Source organism: Salmo salar, chromosome 01 (assembly GCF_965601325.2).
Source record: "Salmo salar chromosome 01, fSalSal1, whole genome shotgun sequence".
Lineage (NCBI taxonomy): Eukaryota > Metazoa > Chordata > Actinopteri > Salmoniformes > Salmonidae > Salmo > Salmo salar.
Genome location: NC_138291.1, coordinates 52,371,349 through 52,399,109, shown reverse-complemented (window position 1 = coordinate 52,399,109; position 27,761 = coordinate 52,371,349). Strand labels below are relative to the sequence as shown.

General features: G+C 43.0%; 1 protein-coding gene across 3 annotated transcripts in view; it reads right to left on the bottom strand.

The window, feature by feature from the left end:
• Window positions 1-21,231: 21,231 nt before the first annotated feature.
• Window positions 21,232-27,761, bottom strand: part of cutc (cutC copper transporter homolog (E. coli)) — a 10,196-nt gene continuing 3,666 nt past the window's right edge. For all 3 annotated transcript variants that reach the window (XM_014199125.3, XM_014199107.3, XM_014199116.3), the window contains 7 exons: window positions 23,832-23,891; window positions 23,361-23,570; window positions 23,159-23,194; window positions 22,890-23,023; window positions 22,575-22,602; window positions 22,338-22,443; window positions 21,232-22,212 (listed from right to left, as the gene is read on the bottom strand). In XM_014199125.3, the coding sequence (XP_014054600.1) occupies window positions 22,101-22,212; window positions 22,338-22,443; window positions 22,575-22,602; window positions 22,890-23,023; window positions 23,159-23,194; window positions 23,361-23,570; window positions 23,832-23,891 (686 nt within the window). In that variant the 3' untranslated portion in view covers window positions 21,232-22,100. The remainder of the gene's footprint in view (window positions 22,213-22,337; window positions 22,444-22,574; window positions 22,603-22,889; window positions 23,024-23,158; window positions 23,195-23,360; window positions 23,571-23,831; window positions 23,892-27,761) is intronic.

Sequence of the window (27,761 nt, the reverse complement as noted above, 5' to 3'; positions counted from 1 at the left end):
GACAGATTCTCGCCACGCCACCTGGTAGGAGCGACCTGTCAGGTAGGACGCAATCCAGGCGTGGGCCGCGCCGGAGATGCCCAGCTCGGAGAGGGTGGAGAGGAGGATCTGATGGTTCACAGTATCAAATGCAGCAGATAGGTCTAGAAGGATGAGAGCAGAGGAGAGAGAGTTAGCTTTAGTAGTGCGGAGAGCCTCCGTGACACAGAGAAGAGCAGTCTCAGTTGAATGCCCAGTCTTGAAACCTGACTGATTAGGATCAAGAAGGTCATTCTGAGAGAGATAGCAAGAGAGCTGGCCAAGGACGGCACGTTCAAGAGTTTTGGAGAGAAAGGAAAGAAGGGATACTGGTCTGTAGTTGTTGACATCGGAGGGATCGAGCGTAGGTTTTTTCAGAAGGGGTGCAACTCTCGCTCTCTTGAAGACGGAAGGGACGTAGCCAGCGGTCAAGGATGAGTTGATGAGCGAGGTGAGGTAGGGGAGAAGGTCTCCGGAAATGGTCTGGAGAAGAGAGGAGGGGATAGGGTCAAGTGGGCAGGTTGTTGGGCGGCCGGCCGTCACAAGACGTGAGATTTCATCTGGAGAGAGAGGGGAGAAAGAGGTCAAAGCACAGGGTAGGGCAGTGTGAGCAGGACCAGCTGTGTCGTTTGACTTAGCAAACGAGGATCGGATATCGTCAACCTTCTTTTCAAAATGGTTGACGAAGTCATCCGCAGAGAGGGAGGAGGGGGGGGAGGGGGAGGAGGATTCAGGAGGGAGGAGAAGGTAGCAAAGAGCTTCCTAGGGTTAGAGGCAGATGCTTGGAGTTTAGAGTGGTAGAAAGTGGCTTTAGCAGCAGAGACAGAAGAGGAAAATGTAGAGAGGAAGGAGTGAAAGGATGCCAGGTCCGCAGGGAGGCGAGTTTTCCTCCATTTCCGCTCGGCTGCCCGGAGCCCTGTTCTGTGAGCTCCCAGTGAGTCGTCGAGCCACGGAGCAGGAGGGGAGGACCGAGCCGGCCTGGAGGATAGGGGACAGAGGAAATCAAAGGATGCAGAGAGGGAAGAGAGGAGGGTTGAGGAGGCAGAATCAGGAGATAGGTTGGAGAAGGTTTGAGCAGAGGGAAGAGATGATAGGATGGAAGAGGAGAGAGTAGCGGGAGAGAGAGAGCGAAGGTTGGGACGGCGCAATACCATCCGAGTAGGGGCAGAGTGAGAAGTGTTGGACGAGAGCGAGAGGGAAAAGGATACAAGGTAGTGGTCGGAGACTTGGAGGGGAGTTGCAATGAGATTAGTGGAAGAACAGCATCTAGTAAAGATGAGGTCAAGCGTATTGCCTGCCTTGTGAGTAGGGGGGAGGGTGAGAGGGTGAGGTCAAAAGAGGAGAGGAGTGGAAAGAAGGAGGCAGAGAGGAATGAGTCAAAGGTAGACGTGGGGAGGTTAAAGTCACCCAGAACTGTGAGAGGTGAGCCATCCTCAGGAAAGGAACTTATCAAGGCGTCAAGCTCATTGATGAACTCTCCAAGGGAACCTGGAGGGCGATAAATGATAAGGATGTTAAGCTTGAAAGGGCTGGTAACTGTGACAGCATGGAATTCAAATGAGGAGATAGACAGATGGGTCAGGGGAGAAAGAGAGAATGTCCACTTGGGAGAGATGAGGATTCCAGTGCCACCACCCCGCTGGCTCGATGCTCTAGGGGTATGCGAGAACACGTAGGCAGACGAGGAGAGAGCAGTAGGAGTAGCAGTGTTATCTGTGGTAATCCATGTTTCCGTCAGCGCCAGGAAGTCTAGGGACTGGAGGGTAGCATAGGCTGAGATGAACTCAGCCTTGTTGGCCGCAGACCGGCAGTTCCAGAGGCTGCCGGAGACCTGTAACTCCACGTGGGTCGTGCGCGCTGGGACCACCAGGTTAGAGTGGCAGCAGCCACGCGGTGTTTTGCGTTTGTATGGCCTGAGCGACATATGCCTAGTTTCCTGAAACAGGTCACATTTGAGAAATTTACCAGACAGAGGATATTTGAACATAACTATGGATTATTTTGAACCAAACCAACATTTGTTATTGAAGTAGAAGTCCTGGGAGTGCATTCTGACGAAGAACAGCAAAGGTATTAACATTTTTCTTATAGTAAATCTGACTTTGGTGAGGACTAAACTTGGTGGGTGTCTAAATAGCTAGCCCTGTGATGCCGGGCTATCTACTTAGAATATTGCAAAATGTGCTTTCACCGAAAAGCTATTTTAAAATCGGACATAGCGAGTGCATAGAGGAGTTCTGTATCTATAATTCTTAAAATAATTGTTATGTTTTTTGTGAACGTTTATTGTGAGTAATTTAGTAAATTCACCGGAAGTTTGCTAGTATGCTAGTTCTGAACGTCACATGCTAATGTAAAAAGCTGGTTTTTGATATAAATATGAACTTGATTGAACAAAACATGCATGTATTGTATAACATAATGTCCTAGGGTTGTCATCTGATGAAGATCATCAAAGGTTAGTGCTGCATTTAGCTGTGGTTTGGGTTTATGTGACATTATATGCTAGCTTGAAAAATGGGTGTCTGATTATTTCTGGCTGGGTACTCTGCTGACATAATCTAATGTTTTGCTTTCGTTGTAAAGCCTTTTTGAAATGGGACAGTGTGGTTAGATTAACGAGAGTCTTGTCTTTGAAATGGTGTAAAATAGTCATATGTTTGAGAAATTGAAGTAATAGCATTTCTAAGGTATTTGAATAACGCGCCACGGGATTCAACTGGCTGTTGAGTAGGTGGGATGATTTCGTCCCGCTGACCCTAGAGAGGTTATTAACAATGTTTTCGAATAGTAATTTTGTAAATTGTAGCGCTGATTCACCAGAAGCATTTGAGGGAAAATATTTTCTGAACGTCACGCGCCGATGTAAAATGCTGTTTTTATATATAAATATGAACTTTATCGAACAAAAAATGCATGTATTGTGTAACATGATGTCCTAGGAGTGTCATCTGATGAAGATTGTCAAAGGTTAGTGCTGCATTTAGCTGTGTTTTGGGTATTTGTGATGCATGCTAGTTGCTTTGAAAATGGCAGTGTGATTATTTTTGGCAGGGTACTCTCCTAACATAATCTAATGTTTTGCTTTTGCTGTAAAGCCTTTTTGAAATCGGACAACGTGGTTCGATTCAGGAGAGGTGTATCTATAAAATGGTGTAAAATAGTCATATGTTTGAGAAATTGAAGTTATAGCATTTGAGGTATTTGTATTTCGCGCGACGCGATTCCACTGGCTGTTGACTAGGGTGGGACGCAAACGTCCCACGTTGCCCAGACAGGTTAACAGAACATACAAGTGGAGGATGCAATGATATGCGGTCCTTCTTACCCAATTCTGATGCGCACTTTGAAGATTGAAAATGTGGACCGTATTCTTACAACCAGAAGGCATGCCTAGGCTACATTTAAAAGTTCAAAAGTTATGAGTCTGATTCAACAAATTAGAACATTCAACTTAAATTGATAAACTAATATTTCTTGACATTCTTGCACAACAATGCGCACAAGGCAGTAGGTAACGCGCAAATGTTCATTCCATAATGCAATTAGCAGGAAAACATGCATGTTGGAAATAACAAGATTATGTTATAATACTTTTATTGCATCAAATGGTTGTTTTATGCAACAGAATAAGGGGTTGTTAGAACGCTCATCTGTGTGTGTTCTACTGAGGATGGGCCTCTGGGAGATAATACTGACAGGAGATTTACGATGTCTTTTGGGTGATAAAACCTAAAGAGACCGCATTCCAGAGCATGAGTTAATGTTTCTGTTCTATATGGTACCAGGGAGAGATGACCCCAGGGGCAGACCGTGGTCTCTACACAAAGATAACTGTTTTTACAGCAGATACTTATAATTCACAGCAGACAGTATCTTTCATACAAATCTTCACCTTGTGACCCATTCTATACATCTGTTGTTCGTCATGTAGGTTGAAAGGGGTGCATCTTGGCTATAAAAGACCTTTGTACTTTTGTTTCTGGGCTCTCAACGAATCATCTGAGGGTGATTCGTCGACCAGCCATCATTATCGAAGAGCACTCAATTGGTTGTCTTTATATGTGTGCGTTGTATTGACCTGCTCCCTTAATAATCAAAGATTTAGTTTATGTATAACTGACTTGTGTGATAAGTTTGTCTCTCCTCATTTGATAGTAAAGAAATTAACCATCACACACAGAAGCGATTTCATGTGACAGATGAAAATATCCATTAAATATTTAGAAAGTTGGGAGATCTAATAGGCTATGCAACAACTAGCTTGGGTTGCTAATGACTAGGATTGTACCTTTGGCTACTGGACAATGAAAGAGAGTTGATATAAAATAATTGCCTCCACAGATGGTCTGATTTTGGCTAGGTTACTTTATTATGCCTCAATATGTAGTAAAACATTCAGGTTTTAAAAATTAAGCATGTTCCCAAAAATGCATACTGCCTTCAGCTCATTGTGTGAGGTGCTGATGAAGCCTGCCTTCTGTTGCCTATGCATTTGCAGTTTGAGACACTAACAGCGTTGTACGCATGTGATAAAGATAGAACAAATATACTTTACACACAAATGTAATTCTAATCAATTATGCAAATGAACCAAAAGACTGATAAGCATCATCAGTCAAATGTATTTCCATAAATGAATAGGCTAAAAAGCATTATTTCCCAATGGGATTTCCTCTTCTGCAGAACAATTGGCTAGTGCCAATTTTATTTATCTGCATTTCTATTTATTTAAAAATCAGAGCGAGAGAGATCAGTTAAGACAGATCCAGCTCAGTGAGTTTATGCAACATATGTTAGTGCATCGAATCATATTGCGTCGATTCGTCCCTCCAATCCAGTGGCTCCCAAAAACTTTTTATAGTCCCGTACCCCTTCAAAACACTCAACCTCCAGCTGCATACCCCCTCTAGTACCAGGGTCAATGCACTTTTTTGCCATCATTGGAAGCCTGCCACACACACACACAAATACATTTATTGTCACAACCCAGCTCGTGGGAAGTGACAAAGAGCTCTTATAGGACCAGGGCGCTAATAATAATAAATAATTTTACTCTTCATTTAGCCATCTTACATATAAAACTATTTGTTAATCGAAAATTGTGATTAACTCACAGGTTAATGAGAAGGGTGTGCTTGAAAGGATGCGCATAACTGTGCAATGTTGGGTTGTATTGGAGTGTCTCAGTCTTAAATCATTTCCCACACACAGTCTGTGCCTGTATTTAGTTTTAATGCTAGTGAGGGCCGAGAATCCACTCTCACACAGGCACATGTTTGCAAAGGGCATCAGTGTCTTAACAGCGCAATTTGCTAAGGCAAGAAACTCTGACCGCAGCCCTATCCAGAAATATGGCAGTGGCTTCTGATTCAATTCAATTTTCACAGAACCTCTTGTTCAGATATCGGTAAGTGGACTGGAGGCAGGGCATGACAGGAATAACGAATCCAGTTGTTTGTGTCGTCCGTTTCGGGAAAGTACCTGCATAATTGCGCACCCAGCTCACTCAGGTGCTCCGCTATATCACATTTGACATTGTCCGTAAGCGCAGGTTCATTTGCACACACACGCAAAAAACTTGAGTTCATTTGCACACAAAAAATCATACAATGATGGAAAGACCTGTGTGTTGTCCTTGTTAATGCAGACAGAAAAGAGCTCGAACTTCTTGATCATAGCCTTAATTTTGTCCCGCACATTGAATATAGTTGCAGAGGCCCTGTAATCCTAGATTCAGATCATTCAGGTGAGAAAAAGTATCACCCAGATAGACCATGCGTGTGAGATACTCATCATCATGTAAGCAATCTTTCGAAGATGTCAGGAATTCCCTTGGCAGCAAGAGCCTCTTTGTGGATGCTGCAGTGTACCCAAGTGGCGTCGGGAGCAACTGCTTGCAGGCGCGTTACCACTCCACTATGTCTCCCTGTCATGGCTTTTGCGCCATCAGTACAGATACCAACACATCTTGACCACCAAAGTCCATTTGATGTTACAAAGCTGTCCAGTACATTAAAAATATCCTCTCCTGTTGTCCTGGTTTCCAGAAGAGAATGTCTTCCTTAATTGACCCCCATAAACGTAACGGACATATACCAGGAGCTGTGCCAGACCGCCACATCTGTTGACTCATCCAGCTGTAACACATAGAATTCACTGGCTTGTATGCGAAGCAGTAATTGTTTCAAAACATCTCCTGCCATGTCACTGATGCGTCGTGAAACAGTGTTGTTTGATGAAGGCATTGTCTGTAGGGATGCACAATATATCGGTGAACATATCACAATCGGCCGATATTAGCTAAAAATGCCAACATCGGTATTGGCCCGATGTCTAGTTTAACGCTGATGTGCAAAACAGATGTCAAAGCTGACGTGCATACCTATATAACGTAGGTACATAACGTAATGATACCACGTAAAATGTTGCTCTACATGTGCAACACAACATTCCTAACCTAGCTCACAATGTCTGCTGTGTGGATCGAGCACTCAACATGTCGAGCAGTCATTTGAGAGTAAGAAAATTTCAGCTAAACAACTCATGCGAAATCCATTAACGCCAAGATAATTGAATTCATTGCCCTTGACAATGAACCGTTCTCTGTCGTGGGCGATGTTGGCTTTCGCGACTGGTCCAGCACCAGTACACACTACCAAGTGCGCTATTTTTCAGATGTTGCACTACCGAAGTTACACAGTAATAGCGTCACTGCCATTAGCTTCACGACATACTATGGAACACAGTTTGGGTCTTTGCGTGCCAAAAAACATACACGTCAAATAACACTATTTGATGCGTTAAATAATATTTTAATTTGACACGTCAAATAACACAGTTATAATATAGAATGTTGGGTGTTCTGAATTTGCACATGCAAGCTAAGCGCCACCACTACAATCAGTAGCACTGTCAAAGCTGTACAAAAAAGTCTGCAAACAAGCAAATACCGGCCACGAACGATGTGTTTACAACCGCAACTTCTGGGGTACCTAGCTAGCACCAATACAACAAGCCTGAAAACAATGACCAGCAGAAACTGCAGTCATTTTCATTATTATTAGCAATGATTTAGGAATCTTTGTGAGTAAGTATTAGCTAGGTAGCCACTTGTTGTTCGCCTATTGAAATTGAACTTCAGTTCATGAAAATAAATAGTTAGCCAGCTAGCCTTGTTGCCGAAAGCTAACGTTATAAGCAGCCTGCTAGCTTCATCTGGCTCGTAAGGCTTGACCGGAGCGGGTTGTGTTGTGAAGCTAGCCACAATAAGTATTAGGCACAATAGTGGAATTTGCGGTTTGCCTTCAAAATAAAAGAACCTCTTTAAAAGTGATGCAGAAGGTTACAATTGGTGGAACCATGCCATATTTAGACTAGATAATGTTAAATAAGGTTGGAATGTGAAGCAATGAAATGGGGTATCAGTTTACTCGGTGACACCCACAGAACACAACTGTGAAGAGTTTACGCAAATATTAGCGTTGTAGCTCTTATCGCAGGACTGTGACTGTGTGAAATCACCTCCCCAGTCAGCCTATTGTGTGTATTGACATTCATATAGCACTGTACAGCTTTACCTATGGATTGGGGATCAATGAAATGGGGTATCAGTCTACTCAATACCCAAGCTATTTTTTCCCCAACGTCCTCTTTAGAGTTATCAGACTCCAAAACATCCACGCAGTAATGTTTTTCCTTGGGAATAGTGTTCAATACACACAGGTTGACAATAAACGTGGCTCAATTCACAGTTGTTTCAGAGTCCCACAATAAGAGCTATGACGCTAATGTTCTCTGGGTGTCACTGAGTAGACTGATACCTCATGTCATTGATCCACAATCCATAGGTAAGGCTGTACTGTGAAATAAGTATGCTCCCAATGCAATTCTAAAGTATAATACATCCAGTGTGATTTCAACAGAATTTTGTCAAATTAACAAATTATTGTCTTTTGTTGATTTTATATAACAACATTCCAAACTTGTTTAGCATGATCTATTCAATTATGGCATAATTCTACTATTTGTATTCATTTGCATCACTGTCAGTGTCATACTTTTATTTTGAAGGCTAACCACAAAGTCCACTATTGTGCCTAATCCTTATTGTGGCTAGCTTCACATAGATGGGTCTGACCACCATTAATAAAATAATAACTGCCATATAAATTAGGGTTATTTTAGATGATGACACCTAGCTATATAGCTAGCTAACTATAGCGACTGAAACAGATTGTCATTTTGCTATGTTTTTGGGGAAGAACATTGTTTGCGTCCATGAGCTAGCTAGCTTTTTTTTGACCAGCACTGTAGGTGCGCGAGACAACTTTACCAGCATCATAGCATATGTATCAATGAATCGTTGTGACATATGAAATATGAGCGATAGTGTAATCAATGTGTAACAACTACGTAAAAAAATTATGAACGCGTTACGTTGTGACGTGCAGCCATATTCAGGTCCTGATTGGTCAACAAGCTTATTAGTGTTTTGACGTGTATCTTTTTTTGACATGCAAAGATCCAAACGGCGTTCCACAGAAATCCTGGTTGAGAATGAAATGACTGAATAAATGAACAACGAAACAGCACAGCAAGTAAGTGAAAGAAATAGGTTTTACTGGTAATGGGGACATATGTAAATGCCAACAAAATAACTTTTTGGTCACTGTGGTGTGTGTGTGTGTGTGTGTGTGTGTGTGTGTGTGTGTGTGTGTGTGTGTGTGTGTGTAACCTATATTTAACTAGGCAAGACAGTTAAGAACACATTCTTATTTACAATGATGGTCTACTCCGGCCAAACCCAGACGACGCTGGGCCAATTGTGTGCCACCTTACGGGACTCCCAATCACGGCTGGTTGTGATACAGCCTGGATTCGAACCAGGGACTGTCGTGACACCACTTGCACTGAGATGCAGTGGCTTAGACCGCTGCGTCCATGTGTGTGTGTTTTAACTATTTAACTGTACTAGAATGCTTAAAAGGATCGGTTATCGGTATCGTTTTTTTTGGGAAGGAAAATATCGGATAATGGTATTGGCCAAAAATGTGATATCGGTGCATCACTAATTGTCTGGATAGTGTTTTTGGGCCTTTTCCCCCAGTATTGTCTATTCTCGCTCAAAAAACTCCCGTGGCTTATTTTTCAAATTGTCATGTTTCGTTTCTAAACGTATGCGCAAGAGTGAAGGTTTCCCATGAGAGAGTAACAGTTATGTGATTGGATGTTAATTATTTGACTAGGCTACCTGTTTTTGACATTGTGTTGTTATTTCTTTGAACACTAGATGGTTTAATTTTATTTTTGGCAGTGAAACGAGGCCACTCAGGTGAGAAAAAAACCTCACCCAAATGTTGGAAAATTTTTATGTAATGTTTGATAAAAAAATATATATATTATAAAAAAAAAAATGTTAATCACATTTTTATTTGGCGTACCCCCGACGGCATTGCTCGTACCCCTGGGGAATACCTGTTCTAACCCATCGCTTTTTATTACATATAGTAATACGATTAAATTATAACTTTACATTAAAAACCAAAGTCTATCAAAATTCCAGTCAATACAATAAATGGTATACCCCTTGATCTTCAAGAATAGGACTTGGAAATATGGAAGTATAGGTTAGCCATATTGTTTTACCTGAGTATAACCCCAAAATTAAGGACTTATTAGCCAGCCCTACTCTGTTGTTTATGATTTTGATGTCATGGAGGACTGATTTGGCTCATTGATTCCAGTTGAAAAATAAATGCTGTGCTCATGGAATGGCATGTCATGAGCACTACTGAAAAGTGCTATTTACATGTGAAAAATGAATGCCATATGCTGCATTTGCTATAGGCCTATTGTTTACCTTTTTGTTGGTGACACTTTAATATCTTGATAATATGCAGCTTTATAAAGGGCAAATCTACAGATGAAACAATAACAAAACGGCCACCCCGCCTCTGTTTAGGTTAAAAGCTGAGGGATTGGCCTGGAGAAATATAAGGCCTGACCATCCATGATATCAACATTATTGTATTTACCATGTTATGAGGCTATACAGTGTTTGTCAAACCATTGGACACTGCTGAGCCGGAGAAGCTGACCACGACGCAGTGCCACGAGCATATCAGAGAGAGATAGAGCTGGTTTTGGGGCTGTGTTCACAAACACAACCAGACCCCACAGAGCCCCAGGAGTGCAATACAATTGGACCCAACCAAATGATGAGAAAGCAAAAAGGAAGCAAAAACTATTTGACACACTGGAAAGAATCAACTACAAACCTGAGCAAATTGGAACGCTATCTGGCCCAAAACAGAGAGTACAGTGGCAGAATACCTGACCACTGTGACTGACCCAAAATTACGAAAATCCTTGACTATGTACAGACAGTGGGCATAGCCTTGCTATTGAGAGAGGTCACCATAGGCAGACCTGGCTGTCTCTGAGAAGACAGACTATGTGCCAACTGCTCACACAATTACGTGGAAACTAAGCTGCACTTCCTAACCTCATGCTAAATGTTTGACCACAAGGAATACACATTTCCTACAGAGCCACAAAGAATTTGAAAACAAATCAAACATTGATAAACTCCCATATGTTAGGCGAAATACCACAGTGTATAATCACAGCAGCAATGTTTGTGTCCTGTTGCCATTAGAAAACGGCAACCAGCGGAGCACAAACATTGTAAATATCACCAATTGTCACATCTACTCCTCTCTGGTGTTCGACGTCGCCGGTTAACTAACCACCGGACCTGACATTCATCATTACGCGCACCTGCGCTTCATCATTAGGTACAGCTGGACTCCATCACTTCCCTGATTACCTCCCCTATATTTGTCACTCCCTTAGCTCCATTCACCAGGTAGTATTGACTATGTGTTTCATGTCTGTACGCTACTCGTGGCCGAATACGATACGTCTCATAACATGAAAAATAATTGTCCGTTTTTACAATGTAAAAAGTCGAATAAACGCAACTAAAGTTAATTCGAGTTGCCCATTTGTTAGATTCCCCCCATCTCTCTCAGAACTAGAATCAGATTGACTTTCTCTCCCCCTCACTCTCTGTATTCTGATAGATATAAACCTTTAACTCTCATCTATCCAGCACTGCACTTCATTTATTTCCTTATAGAGCCGCCCGAAGGGTTCTGGAGGAGCTGCAGCACGCCTGAAATTGACATACATTTGCCAACGTTAGTTACGGCTGTCTGTTCAGAAATTAATTAAATAATAGCCTAGTACACCACGAGAAAGCCTCAAATGTAGCTACAGAGTATAAATAGCTTCCTTAAGAAATAGCCTAACTGTGGAGTATAGCCTACAGTCGGGAACGCGAAGCAAATCTGTCAGTGAGCAGACAAAACCGGCCTTTCGCAATATTGCAAATAGTCTACAATAGCGGGAAAACACAGTTTGGAAAGAAAATGGCGCCTGCTGAAAAAAGAAGACTAATCTGTCAACTGTAGGCTACCTAAACATTTGATCAACTGGTCTTCCAAAAATAGTTTTACAAAGTAAAATGAGAGAGAGAAGAGAGGCTTTTGGCACGAGCACATATGCCATCACCAGGGAGAGAGCTGCGCATCATTGGGTGAGTCAGTGAAACTGGAAAGCATTTTTAGGACTATAATTTCCTCCTCATATTGTAAACATACAATGTCTCCACAAACCTAGGCCTAGGCTATTAATGGATTCAAGACAAGGTCGTTTTCATTGGTTTAATATTCTCAGTTTGTCCGTGTCAACGTAGCCTGTCATTTGGAATAATTTGTGCTTTCAAGACAACTGGGAACTCGGAAGAAACACTAGGTCGAATCATGACGTCAGTGATCTTCAGGTCGGAAAGCCAGAGCTCTAGAAGTTGCCAGAGTCCTCCACTTATTACCATATCTAAGGATCAACAGGAAAGATGCTCATTAAATTGTATACCTATTATTGAAAAAAACTAAAAGTTGAACCATTGGTTGCAGAGGGATTTATCCTTGAAAGGTCGAGTATTGCTTTCTAAAGCTGAAGGTATCTCCAGACTTTCTTATGCAGCCCAGTCCCTATATCTTGACAACAAAATAGGTAAAGCGGTTGACCAGGTGCTTTTCAACTTCATCTGGAAAAATCGTACACATTATATTACGATGAACTCGTCGCTATGAACTCCTATGAATATGGTGGTCTCAATTTTTTTGATTTTCCTACTTTTAATAATACTTAAGATAAATTGGGCTAAACATTTTTTAAAGAATCCAACTTCAATTTGGAATTTCATCCCTCATATCTTCTCCCGTTTTGGTGGCCTCAATTTTATGTTACTTTGTAACTATAACAAGTTTCCTGCAAAATTATCTGGTGCTTCTACACCTGCATTGCTTGCTGTTTGGGGTTTTAGGCTGGGTTTCTGTACAGCACTTTGAGATATCAGCTGATGTAAGAAGGGCTATATAAATACATTTGATTTGATTTTCATAGACAAGTATTCATAGCGTGGTCGTTAATATATAAACAATTTTTCCCGCATAGATATTTCATTTGGAACAATAAGAACATTTTGTATAGAAACAAGTTTTTATTTTTTAAGAACTGGTTCAATAATCATATCCTGCTGGTGAGTCAAGTTTTGAATGCAGAAGGATTGTTACTCAATTATGATGAATTTTTATCTCGTTACAATATCCCTGTAACACCTAGAGAGTTCGCCATAGTCTTTGATGCTATTCCATCTGGAACTCTCATGTAATTTAGAGGTGTAACCAGACCTCACCTTCTTGACCTACCCTCGCTTAATCTAGTTGACTCTCCAATAGGGAAAATGTTTATCTTTGCTCCCTCAGAACAACAGATCTATATGTGCTTTGTTTCAAAGGGATATTGTATCCATTCCTTATGTCACAAGTTACTGGAATACATTGGTCACTAATATCTGTTGGGGAAAAGTCTGGTTATTACCACACAAATACTTGCTTGTTAACAAGGTCAAAGTGGTCTCTTTCAGAATGATCCATAAGTATTACCCTGCGAATCATTACCTCAAGAAACTCAAAAAATACATTAACATTGATTGTACTTTTTGTGTTGAGCATCCAGAAACAGTTTCGAACTTATTTTGGCATTGTCTACATGTAAAACAATTATGGAAAGATATTCACAGTTTTATAATTGTTAATATTCTTGAAGACTTTTGTTTGTTGTGGGAGAATGTGCTGCTCGGTGTCCTTAAGCATAATAAGGATTTATAATATTTTTTTTTTTTTAGAGTCCCCCACTTGGAATTCCGAGCTGGATGACCGTTCAAAACAAATTTTCCCAGTCAGAGCTAGATTTTCCCCAATTTCCCAGTTGTCTTGGAAGTAGGAGATTTTACAGCTCCGAGTTCACAGTTTTTCTGAACGCAGCATTAAAAAAAGATTATGCTAAAGTCTCCAGTCATGTAAAATGAGGTAGAATGCAACTTCTGTAAGTGCCTCTACAATGCTGCTCTATGCCACTACACAAATGTGATGATATGAATGCAATGCTTTATTAGAAAGGTGATATTTTTTAAATCACGTGTTCTGATACCTCAGAGCTCCTCAGGTCATCCCCCTCTCGCGCTCACTTTTTGTTCCGGCACCTTCGGCTGTACAATTTAAGCACAGGGCTACAGTCACATTAGCATCGTCAGATTCTATAACTGTTAACAGCCGAACCGATGTTAGCAATGCAGCACTGCAAGCCGAAACTTCAACAAAAAAACCCATCAAACTATATCAATTCGGTAGTTGGTGGATTTTAAAAGGATTTTTTTAATGCACGTAATGCTGAAATAATCGATGTAATTTTGTAGTCTGGGACCGGGTCCTAAATTCGGACTATTGTCTCGAATCTACATTGGGTCTGATAATTGCCACGGGTCTCGGTTATGTGAAATTACAATTGATTTATATACTGGACCCGCCCTCTGTTCATTTAATGTGTGTGTGTTAGGTGATTAGAACGGTGCGAGCTTGTTATCTGTGTCAGCCAATTGAATCTCAATAAAACATATAGTTTAGAGTGCATTCGGAAAGTACCCTTGACTTTTTCCACATTTTGCTACAGCCTTATTCTGAAATTAATTAAATTGTTTTTTTCGTCATCAATTTACACACAATACCCTAAAATTACAAAGCAAAAGCAGGTTTTTAGAAATGTTTGCAAATTTAGAAAAAAATGTAACTGAATTATCACATTTACATAAGTATTCACTTTGTTGAAGCACCTTTGGCAGCGATTATAGCCTCGAGTTCTCTTGGGTATGACGCTACAAGATTTCTCCCATTCTTCTCTGCAGATCCTCTCAAGCTGTCAGGTTGAATGGGGAGCCTCGCTGCACAGCTATTTTCAGGTCTCTCCAGAGATATTGGATTGGGTTCAAGTCCGGGCTCTGGCTGGGCCCCTCAAGGGCATTCAGAGACTTGTCCTGAAGCCACTCCGTCATTGTCCTGGCTGTGTGCTTAGGGTCATTGTCCTGATGGAAGGTGAACCTTTGCCCCAGTCTGAGGTCCTGAGCACTCTGGAGCAGGTTTTCATCAAGGATCTCTCTGTACTTTGCTCCGTTCATCTTTCCCTCGATCCTGACTTGTCTCTCAGTCCCTGCCACTGAAAAACACCTCCACAGCATGATGCTGCTACCACCATGCTTCACCGTAGGGATGGTGCCAGGTTTCCTCCAGCCGTGACACTTGACATTCAGGCCAAAGAGTTCAATCTTGATTTCGTCAGACCAGAGAATCTTGTTTCTCGAGGTCTGAGAGTCCTTTAGGTGCCTTTTGGCAAACTCCAAGTGTTCTGTCATGTGCCTTTTACTGAGGAGTGGCTTCCGTCTGGCCGCTCTACCATAAAGGCCTGATTGGTGAAGTGCTGCAGAGATGGTTGTCCTTCTGGGAGGTTCTACCATCTCCACAGAGGAACTCTGAAGCTCTGTTAGAGTGACTATAGGGTTCTTGGTTACCTCCCTGACCAAGGCCCTTCTCCCCCGATTGCTCAGTTTGGCCAGATGGCCTGTTCTAGGAAGAGTGTTGGTGGTTCCAAACTTGTTCCATTTAAGAATGATGGAGGCCACTGTGTTCTTGGGGACCTTCAATGCTGCAGAAATGTTTTGGTACCCTTCCCCAGATCTGTACCTCAACACCATCCTGTGTCGGAGCTCTACAGACAATTCCTTCGACCTCATGGCTTGGTTTTTCCTCAGACATGCACTGTCAGCTTTGGGAACTTATATAGACAGGTGTGTGTCTTTCCAAATCATGCTCAATCAATTTAATTTACCACGGGTGGACTCCAAACAAGTTGTAAAAACATCAAGGATGATCAATGGAAACAGGATGCACTTGAGCTCAATTTGAAGTCTCATAGCAAAGGGTCTGAATACTTAAAGTAAATAAGGAATCTGTTTTTCATATGTAATACATTTGCAAAAATTCTAAAAACCTGTTTTCGCTTTGTCATTATGGGGTATTGTGTGTAGATTGATGAGGGAAAACAAATATTTAATCAATTTTAGAATAAGGTTGTAATGTAACAAAATGTGGGAAAAGCCAAGGGATCTTAATACTTTCTGAATGCACTGTATGTCCAGCTGAAACTGGGTCTGGCTGCTCAACTCACGTGTGCCTAAACTTTTTATTTTCATATTTATCATTCGTTTTATTATTATGGTATATTATTAGTATTGTAGGCCTATTTAAGAATTTTAAACCAGTTCTTTAAATATGCAAAAGTGTTTTGTTTCATTTTGTTGAGACATTTTCGTTGGCTAAATTAAGTTTGAACTGTCTTTTTAATTTTGTTGTCCGTATTTAGGTTAAAGGTAGGCCTGTTTTAAAATAAATAACATTAGCCTTGTTGTCATTTGTTGGGTAGTTTGCCTTTGTTGGTAATTGCTGCAATATAAGCCTGTTCAAAACTTTTGAGACATTTTCTTTGGACAAATTAAATCCCATCTGTAATGTGTTTGACGCAATATAATAGAATTACTGGTAGGCCTACTATAGGGCTACTCGCACACATGAAAAGGCAAAACTAAAGAGGGCGAGATGGAAACTTAATTTGATGCCGCAATATAACTTGTTCATATTTTCCCTATAAACAATGACTTGACTTAATTTTATTAGTTTAATATCAAAATTAAGAAACTTTTGTTTAGGTTTGGTGGGGTATGGCTATTATTAGGCTTAGCTACTGCATGCCTACGAATGCAGTGCGCAACAGCGTTACAACGGAAACCAGACAGTTGAACTTGAGGTGAGGAAGAATGTTGAAGGCCTACCAGAGTTAATCTAACAATGTTTATCTTTATAAAAAATATTCTGATTGAACATTTACAAATTAGCCTCATTTACGCCTATATCTGTATAGCAGTAGTAGACTATCTGTCGGGAACATGGCATCAACATATCTCTCTTTCTCTAGGGCTGTGGTCACCCACCGGTTGATCGCTATCGACTGGTGTATCTGCAACACGTTCCATGTCGATCACCAAACATTTCTGTAAAAAAACCCAACGATAAAGCCTTGCGTTCATATTTTTGTTATTCGTTTTACGCTGTTGACGGTAGGTGCACCCCGGAAAGGCAAAGTGTTCCCATTATTAACAATTTCATTTGTTTGAAGGTAGAACTCTGCCTACCCGGCAGGCCCAGAGATCAAATCAAGTGCACCTATAGTTCTACCGCTGGCCAATCAGACATCTCAGATCATCATGTCTGAAAAAGTTTCCTCAGACATCTCAGATCATCATGTCTGAAAAAGTTTCCTCAAGCTATATACTGTAAAAAGAAGCCTCGAACGCACAGATAAGTTGACACGGTGAGATTTCAAAACTTTTAAACCATGACTAGAGCGAGACGAATACAACAAAAAGCTGCTGTTATGTGTAAGTTCATGTTTAAGTTTTTATTCAGCACTGTCAGCAATTTGTTCAACACCTTTATAAGCCATAAAATGTGCGTTCTCCCTACGCTACAACCAGCACCGCAGCTGCAATGAATGAGTAGAGGAAAGTGTTCCGATTAGCTTGCGTTGTTATTATTAGTGGCTTGTGTTTTTTATATCGAGGAACATTTCACATTCTTTAGTCATAGGAGTAACAACATGAATTGGTGCATGAGACAAAATAATGCTGTGCGACATGAGTTTCGCCATCAGCTGGAAGACTGTCCCCTTTTCTCAGCGGGACGGTGAGTCGGGTGACAGGCAGCCTCAGTGCTGCTCCCTCCCTCCCCTCAGACTGACCATCAGATGCAGGCCATCAGTGAAGTAAAAACATGTTTTTTTATTATGCCCTCTTAGCTGTGCCTCAAGTTCTGACGGCACTGTACATGCACTGGTAACTTTTTTATTTGGGAGACTATAATTCTCAAAATTGGGGAATAGGAATAGAAGAGCATCTGCTAGGCTAAATTAACAAACTAGGCATGCAAAGCTCACCGCATGACCCTCAAACCAATGACTGGCCAAACTCGTGTTTCTAAAAGTGAATTCAATGACATTGTAGAATGACTGTATAGCCTCATTATTTTGTTGTTTAATTGTTGTTTAGTTAAGTCATTTAATTGTAATTGTATACAGCCTAAATGCAAAATGTATAGGCATGCTGTTGACGTGCTTTTGTTGTTTAAATGCTGAGTGCTCCTGCCAGCCTTTCGTGTGTCACAAATGCTTCACAATTTATTAAATGGCATGCTATAGCCTTGAAATAATAATATAGCCTAAATAATTAATTTTCGTTCTTAGGATACCTGGCTTGCTCCTGACTTATTTAGAGTTAGTATGTTGTTTAATAGCCTGTTGAAATGTTGAACGTCAATTGATAGTGAGAGAATCACACATTACTTCCCAAGTCCATTTTTGCCCCCCGGCTGTAAGGGTTGTTGCGCAGCCTCTGAATGTCAAAGACGAACCAAAGATATCCCATATGCGTCGGAGTCGCGTCTTTCCCCGGCATTTTAAAACTTGTTTCTAGCGTAAAACATTGTGGACTAAAACATTGTTATAGATCTCTTTATATAAATCAGGTACATTTATTTTATTTTTTATCGAAAGCTAACAAGGGCTAGGCCTATGCTTTTAGCCATTTTCTTTAACAAAAGCCACAATACCCTCACAATTTGAGCCCTGGTTTTAACTTACCACACCAAGCCCTTCACTGATACTGAGATATTTAAAGAACGCATGGTGACAAAGAATTGGCTGACAAAATCTATGGATAGTAGACTGTGGCAGTGGAATCAACCAATCACAATGTGACTTGTAATGAGTGGGCCTGTTTTTACAAAAAACGTATGGAAACTTCTGCCTTGTCAAAGGCCAACAGGTCACTGCGCAATAGTTCTCCCATGATCTAGCTAGCTTTCTTTTGTTGTAGGCTAGTTTGCAGTGGCGGCGGCAGGTGTTTATTGAAAATCATGTTTTTGGTCATTTGTTAGCGTCTCCCTTTTCAAGAATAACTTTCAACAAGGAGTTAACCTTTTACTGCCATGGGCTGAATCAGGATCACAGGGTGATTCTTGGCAGTCTTAAACAACTCTACATTGAAACCAAAGAATGCACCTCACACATGGTTATGGCCTTGGCACCTGTACCATGTCAGATAGAGTTGAAATGTATTCAATTTTAAGTTTGCATCCCAATATTACACTGAGTATTTTTGTAATAATAATGTATTTTGTTTTTGCTCAATCTGATTGGGTGGGCCTGGCAGGGCCATGCCTACATCCCTGATACAAACAGCACATGATTACCGAATTGCACATCATAAATAGCCTACCAACCCAGACTTTGTACCAAACTTTTTCAATACCTGGTACTTGGTAGAGTTGAAACGTCTTTCCTACCTACCTTACCGGCCACCGATGTCATTCTTCTGTGAGCTGCTCCATGCCAAAACCAGATGAGAACTGCGCGCAGATGATATTCCGCTGAAACCAGGCTGTGTGCTGCACGCATGTGAATATATTTCACGTGCTTTGTGATTGTGTAGGCTACTTTGTGCATGATTTCTCTACTGTACTACATCATTGATAAATCAGTGGGGATTGAGGGAGTATACACAATCCCCACTGAAAAATAAGTGTGTATACGGCTTATAACTGCATATAGCATCCCACTACACCACTGGCCATTTGTGTTTTACAAAAAGTGCACTCCTACATGAGTATGCTCATCTTATTGTTGCTGTCCTTTCAGCATCACAAACCAGTCACACACTGACGACCAAGGTCCAATAGGTTCGCCACTGCGTAAACATGTCAATAATAGATATAAAGACTGTTCACGTATGTCCCAAGAAAGGAGTGTATATATTTGGCCTGGTGAAGCGGTTTTAAGAATTTACTCTGCTGGTCTCTTCAAAAGGGGGAGACACTCTAGACCCAAACTGTTACAGACCTATATCCATCCTGCCCTGCCTTTCTAAAGTCTTCAAAAGCCAACTGAACAAACAGATCACAGACCATTTCGAATCCCACCATACCTTCTCCGCTATGCAATCTGGTTTCCGAGCTGGTCACGGGTGCACCTCAGCCACGCTCAAGGTCCTAAACGATATCATAACCCCCATCGATAAAAGACAGTACTGTGCAGCCGTCATCGTCGACCTGGCCAAGGCTTTCAACTCTGTCAATCACCGTATTCTTATCGGCAGACTCAACAGCCTTGGTTTCTCAAGTGACTGCCTCACCTGGTTCACTAACTACTTCTCAGATAGAGTTCAGTGTTTCAAATCGGAGGGCCGGTTGTCCGGACCTCTGGCAGTCTCTATGGGGGTGCCACAGGGTTCAATTCTCAGGCGACTCTTTTCTCTGTATATATCAATGATGTCGCTCTTGCTGCGGGTGATTCTTTGAGCCACCTCTATGCAGACAACACCATTCTGTATACATCTGGCCCTTCTTTGGACACTTAACAAACCTCCAAACGAGCTTCAACACCATACAACACTCCTTCCGTGGCCTCCAACTGCTCTTAAATGCTAGTAAAACTAAAATGCATGCTCTTCAACTGATCGCTGCCCGCACCAGCCCGCCCGAATAGAATCACTACTCTGGACGGTTCTGACTTACAATATGTGGACAACTATAAATACCTAGGTGTCTGGCTAGACTGTAAACTCTCCTTCCAGACTCACATTAAGCATCTCCAATCTAAAGTTAAATCTCGAATCGGCTTCCTATTTCGCAACAAAGCCTCCTTCACTCATGCTGCCAAACTCACCCTCGTAAAACTGACTATCCTACCAATCCTTGACTTCGGCATTTACAAATTAGCCTCCAACACTCTACTCAGCAAATTGGATGCAGTCTATCAGTGTCATCCGTTTCTTCAGCAAAGCCCCATATACTACCAACCACTGCGATCTGTATGATCTCGTTGGCTGACCCTCACTTCATATTCGTCGCCAAACCCACTGGCTCCAGGTCATCAAAAGTCTTTGCTAGGTATAGCTCCGCCTTATCTCAGCTCATTGGTCACCATAGCAACACCCACCCGTAGCACACGCTCCAGCAGGCATATTTCACTGGTCATCCCCAAAGCCAACACCCCCTTTGGCCGCCTTTCCTTCCAGTTCTCTGCTGCCAATGACTGGAGAAAAAAATAAATCACTGAAGTTGGAGACATATCTCCCTCACTAAATTTAAGCATCAGCTGTCAGAGCAGCTTACCGATCGCTGCAGCTGTACACAGCCCATCTAACCAACTACCTACCTCATCCCCATATGTTTTTCTGCTCTTTTGCACACCAGTATTTCTACTTGCACATCCTCATCTGCACATATCACTCCAGTGTAAATTGCTAAATTGTAATTACTTCACCACTATTGGCAGATTTATTGCCTTACCTCATTTGCACACACACTGTATACAGATTTTTCTATTGTGTTATTGACTGTACGTTTGTTTATCCCATGTGTAACTCTTGTTGTTTGTGTCACACTGCTTTGCTTTATCTTGGCCAGGTCGCAGTTGTAAATGAGAACTTGTTCTCAACTGGCCTACCTGGTTAAATAAAGGTGAAGAAAATAAATAATAAAGTCTCGGGTAGATATTACAAATGTATCCGATATCGAGACAAGACCCAGACACTCAAAACGTTGTCTCTAGACCAGACTCCAGTACTACAACATTGGAATCAGGAATGAGGGGCAGCGTCGGGCACACGTCGAGATATAATAAGCAACTAATTCCCAAACATTGAGCAATGACATTTAATCGATTACAAATTACATGACCCTCCCCTGGACTAAATTTAAAAAAATAAACACTCCCCGATTGAAATATAAAAAGCATGACCCTCCCCCATTTTCCTCATGGTGATAATTGTGTAAATTTCGACCGCTCCCTAAGAACATTTTAAGCATTAATTTATAATAAAAAACATGTATTTTTCGTCATTAACAGTGTGCAGGTCTCTCTTTTCTATCAATAACTCTAATAATAATTGGATTTATATTGCGCTTTTCCCTATATTCAAAGCACTTTTCATTGTATGGAGGGGAACTCTCCACATAACAATCAAGTAATGAGATCAAGCTGAACCTCCAGGAAACATGATTCTGCGATTGCATAATTCAATGCATAATCAACTATTGTGAATACAAAGCTGTATGAAACCTCACATCTTACAATGCCTAAGGGATTTGATGATAGCCCATTTACCTTTTTATTTTGTCATTGTGTAAACATGACCTCACTTTTAGAAATGACTACAAAAACCTATTGATTAGCTTCCAACTTACACCTATTCCAGGGTACTCCAACCCTGTTCCTGGACAGCTACCCTCCTGTAGTTTTTCAATCGAACCCCAGTTGTAATTTACCTGATTCAGCTTATAAACCAGCTCATTATAAGAATCAGGTGAGCAAGATTAGGGTTGGAGGGAAGACTTACAGGATGGTAGCTCTCCAGGAACAGGGTAGGAGAGCCTCTGAACTAGTCCCTATATAGTACACTATTTTTGGGTCAGGCTCAATAGGAGCAGGAGGACCTGCTACCCAAAGGGGCTGAGGACAGCTGTCCAGCAGCCATACAGGGAGTTCAGGTGTGTATGTGCTTGTCTTCACTACAGGGTGTTCTTGGCTATAGCGTTCAGAGAGCGGACTTTGCTCACGTCTGCCACCTTCAGGCCATACTCAGGAGCTGTCAGCGAGGCGCCCATGTTCACACAGGAGTTTCTGCAGCGGAGAACAGACAGAACTAATAAATGAAGTACTAATTTCATTTATGTAGCACTTTTAACTAAACGCATTGTCACAAGTGCTTTATGGGTAAACGGGTTTGCTTTATAGCAAGGACTGACCTGAACTTCATGGCAGAGTCCTTACTGGAGCGAGCAGAACAATGGAACTCCAGAACCCCAGAACTTTCTAGAATCCTCTGGAGATTCCGCTCTGTAATACCCCCTCCTAGAACAGACACACACATTAGAAAGATAAGAACATTAGGTACATTGTTACTGCAGACTTGTATGCAGTATCCAGTGATGATCAGCTGAAAGGGGGAATTCACTTGACTTATACAAATGTAGGGCACTTACCAGGCATAATGGTTATTCTCCCTTTAGCCTGTTGGATGAAAAGACAGGATTGGTGAAAAAGTAGCAAAGGACAGATCAGAAAACATGTAAGGTTACAGAGGGGCAAGACAGCTGACATGATGGGTTGGATAAATAAGGTGTGAAATTAGTTTTGAAACCTATTTCTTCGAAGGTAAATGGGAGGACATTAGGCGAGAAAGTCTCTTCAGACTATTGAGATGCACCCTGTGTGTAGGGAGTTTGGGGTTGTTTTGGGACTGGGTAGTAGGAGAAAGTTTTAGGATTGGATCCCTGCCTATTGTTCCAGACTCTCACCTGTTCCACCAGGCGTTTGATGAGAGGCAGTCCCTCCAGAGCTGAACAGTCACATCCGCTGGTCAGAACACGCTCAAACCCCAAAGACACCAGCGTCTCCAAGGTAACCATGGGGTCGTGCACCATGTCAAAGGCTAAACACAGCAATCAAAGGTCAGGGTTGGGGTCAATTTCTTTCATGTGTCAGCTGTTGCTTCTATGTCTTAACATAAATGTCACCAAGACCAGACCAAACCAATCAGTCATGAAACCATAGGAATCTGTTTTACCTCTGTGAAAAGTAACAGGTAGAGGACGAGAAACAGCTGGTGGAGAGAGGGAATAAAGGAATAAATTGGATTAAATGATAATCTGCATCACTGACAGTTTCTGTCGATTTTCAAACACTCGCTCAAGGATCCCAGGAACCTCAGATGGCAGGGCCAAGACTCTGTGCCCACTTAAATTGCATGAACTCATGCACACTCCTACCTAGCAATTCCATACAGAGTTCAGCGTCTACTCTCCCATCCTCAGTCAGAGCTCCCAGCACCAGTCCATCTGCCCCATGACTCCTCACCAGCTCAATGTCCTTTCTCATCACCTCTACCTCACGGTCCGAGTACAGGAAATCCCCCCCGCGTGGACGGATCATGGTATAGACCGGGATACGTACATACTGCTTCACCACCTGCAGCAGACCTGGGCCAAACCAAGTGATGGAGAGATAGGGGGAAAGAGAGGTTACAACACAGCATTGATACTTAAGTTATGAAAAGTGAAGACAATACTACAGCCTTTTCATTACCATGTGAAAACACTACCTTCATACAACATAAAGCACAGACAGTGAAAAGCCCTACATGCACGCAATCTTTTTGCCATCCGTTGACAGACACCCATAAACATGAATTGAGATCTGTATGGGTTTACCCATATACAGGCTGTGGGTCTCACCCTCACCTATACTGGGCGTGATTCCTCCTTCTAGCAGACTAGAACACAGCTCCAGCCGACCAGCACCTGTGGGTTATAAACATACACCCCAAGTATTTATTTTGATTTAACTAGGAAGTCAGTTAAGAACAAGTTCTTATTTACAATGACGGCCTACTCTAGATAAAGCTGGGCCAATTGTGCGCTGCCCTATGGGACTCCCAATCATGTTGTAGCACTTCCGGTTTGGAGCGAGCAGTTGCACTATGCTTCGCTCCACAGGTAATATTACACTTCACTACATTACAACGGTTTGATTTGTTTGATCTGAGCAATTCTTCTTAGCTAGCTACATAGCCGTCTTTGTATCAAAGATAATTGTGTAGTTTAGAGTAATTAGAGTAATTATCGAGGCTAGCTATCTTCGTCCTCCTAACGTAGTCAACACTGCTAGCTAGCTAGTCAACACTGCTAGCTAGCCAACTTCTACCGACTAGCAGCACTGTAGAAACTATTACATTACAACGTAACGACTTGATTAGTGTTAGTGTTAGTTAGCCAGCTACATAGTTGTCTTTGCTGTCTCTGTATCTAAGATAATTGTGTAGTTTAGAGTAATTATCGAGGTGAGCTAGCCAGCCGCGACGCGATGCCAGACTTAGTCAACACACCGAGTCATCATTAACCCACTGCTAGCTAGCCAACCGTTATCGACTAGCAGCGCTGTAGATACTAATACTTTACAACGGAACGATTTCACTAGTGCAGTGTTAGCTAGCTAGCTACATAGTTGTCTTTGTCATAGCTTGATAATTGTGTAGTTTAGTAATTATCGAGGTTAGCTAGCCAGCTATTTCCGTCCCCCGCGACGCCATTTTTCCAAACCCAGCCAACTATTACCGACGAGCAGCATTGTAGAAACTAAATACATTACAAAGGAACGTCTTGATTAGTGTTATGTTAGCTAGCTAGCTACAAAGTTGCTTTGTATCATGACAAGGTGTAGTACTGAAACTATCGAGGTTACCTAGCCAGCTACACGTTCAAAGTCAACAACGCAGCCACTGCTAGCTAGCCTACTCCACCAGCCAGCAGTACTGTATCATTTTCGTCATTTTAGTCAATAAGATTTTTGCAACGTAAGCTTAACTTTCTGAACATTCGAGACGTGTAGTCCACTTGTCATGCCAATCTCCTTTGCATTAGCGTAGCCTCTTCTGTAGCTTGTCAACTATGTGTCTGTCTATCCCTGTTCTCTCCCCTCTGCACAGGCCATACAAACGCTCCACACCGCGTGGCCGCTGCCACTCTAACCTGGTGGTCCCAGCGCGCACGACCCACGTGGAGTTCCAGGTCTCTGGCAGCCTCTGGAACTGCCGGTCTGCGGCCAACAAGGCTGAGTTCATCTCAGCCTATGCTACCCTCCAGTCCCTAGACTTCCTGGCGCTGACGGAAACATGGATTACCACAGATAACACTGCTACTCCTACTGCTCTCTCCTCGTCTGCCCACGTGTTCTCGCATACCCCTAGAGCATCGAGCCAGCGGGATGGTGGCACTGGAATCCTCATCTCTCCCAAGTGGACATTCTCTCTTTCTCCCCTGACCCATCTGTCTATCTCCTCATTTGAATTCCATGCTGTCACAGTTACCAGCCCTTTCAAGCTTAACATCCTTATCATTTATCGCCCTCCAGGTTCCCTTGGAGAGTTCATCAATGAGCTTGACGCCTTGATAAGTTCCTTTCCTGAGGATGGCTCACCTCTCACAGTTCTGGGTGACTTTAACCTCCCCACGTCTACCTTTGACTCATTCCTCTCTGCCTCCTTCTTTCCACTCCTCTCCTCTTTTGACCTCACCCTCTCACCTTCCCCCCCTACTCACAAGGCAGGCAATACGCTTGACCTCATCTTTACTAGATGCTGTTCTTCCACTAATCTCATTGCAACTCCCCTCCAAGTCTCTGACCACTACCTTGTATCCTTTTCCCTCTCGCTCTCATCCAACACTTCTCACTCGGCCCCTACTCGGATGGTATTGCGCCGTCCCAACCTTCGCTCTCTCTCTCTCCCGCTACTCTCCTCTTCCATCCTATCATCTCTTCCCTCTGCTCAAACCTTCTCCAACCTATCTCCTGATTCTGCCTCCTCAACCCTCCTCTCCTCCCTCTCTGCATCCTTTGATTTCCTCTGTCCCCTATCCTCCAGGCCGGCTCGGTCCTCCCCTCCTGCTCCGTGGCTCGACGACTCACTGCGAGCTCACAGAACAGGGCTCCGGGCAGCCGAGCGGAAATGGAGGAAAACTCGCCTCCCTGCGGACCTGGCATCCTTTCACTCCCTCCTCTCTACATTTTCCTCTTCTGTCTCTGCTGCTAAAGCCACTTTCTACCACTCTAAATTCCAAGCATCTGCCTCTAACCCTAGGAAGCTCTTTGCTACCTTCTCCTCCCTCCTGAATCCTCCTCCCCCCCCCTCTCCTCCCTTTCTGTGGATGACTTCGTCAACCATTTTGAAAAGAAGGTTGACGACATCCGATCCTCGTTTGCTAAGTCAAACGACACCGCTGGTCCTGCTCACACTGCCCTACCCTTTTTCCCCTCTCTCTCCAGATGAAATCTCGCGTCTTGTGACGGCCGGCCGCCCAACAACCTGCCCACTCGACCCTATCCCCTCCTCTCTTCTCCAGACCATTTCCGGAGTCCTTCTCCCCTACCTCACCTCGCTCATCAACTCATCCTTGACCGCTGGCTACGTCCCTCCCGTCTTCAAGAGAGCGAGAGTTGCACCCCTTCTGAAAAAACCTACACTCGATCCCTCCGATGTCAACAACTACAGACCAGTATCCCTTCTTTCTTTTCTCTCCAAAACTCTTGAACGTGCCGTCTTTGGCCAGCTCTCTTGCTATCTCTCTCAGAATGACCTTCTTGATCCTAATCAGTCAGGTTTCAATACTGGGCATTCAACTGAGACTGCTCTTCTCTGTGTCACGGAGGCTCTCCGCACTGCTAAAGCTAACTCTCTCTCCTCTGCTCTCATCCTTCTAGACCTATCTGCTGCCTTTGATACTGTGAACCATCAGATCCTCCTCTCCACCCTCTCCGAGCTGGGCATCTCCGGTGCGGCCCACGCTTGGATTGCGTCCTACCTGACAGGTCGCTCCTACCAGGTGGTGTGGCGAGAATCTGTCTCCGCACCACGTGCTCTCACCACTGGTGTCCCCCAGGGCTCTGTTCTAGGCCCTCTCCTATTCTCGCTATACACCAAGTCACTTGGCTCTGTCATATCCTCACATGGTCTCTCATATCATTGCTATGCAGACGACACACAATTAATCTTCTCCTTTCCCCCTTCTGACAACCAGGTGGCGAATCGCATCTCTGCATGTCTGGCAGACATATCAGTGTGGATGACGGATCACCACCTCAAGCTGAACCTCGGCAAGACGGAGCTGCTCTTCCTCCCGGGGAAGGACTGCCCGTTCCATGATCTCGCCATCACGGTTGACAACTCCCTTGTGTCCTCCTCCCAGAGTGCTAAGAGCCTCGGCGTGACCCTGGACAACACCCTGTCGTTCTCCACTAACATCAAGGCGGTGACCCGATCCTGTAGGTTCATGCTCTACAACATTCGCAGAGTACGACCCTGCCTCACACAGGAAGCGGCGCAGGTCCTAATCCAGGCACTTGTCATCTCCCGTCTGGATTACTGCAACTCGCTGTTGGCTGGGCTCCCTGCCTGTGCCACTAAACCCCTACAACTCATCCAGAACGCCGCAGCCCGTCTGGTGTTCAACCTTCCCAAGTTCTCTCACGTCACCCCGCTCCTCCGCTCTCTCCACTGGCTTCCAGTTGAAGCTCGCATCCGCTACAAGACCATGGTGCTTGCCTACGGAGCTGTGAGGGGAACGGCACCTCCGTACCTTCAGGCTCTGATCAGGCCCTACACCCAAACAAGGGCA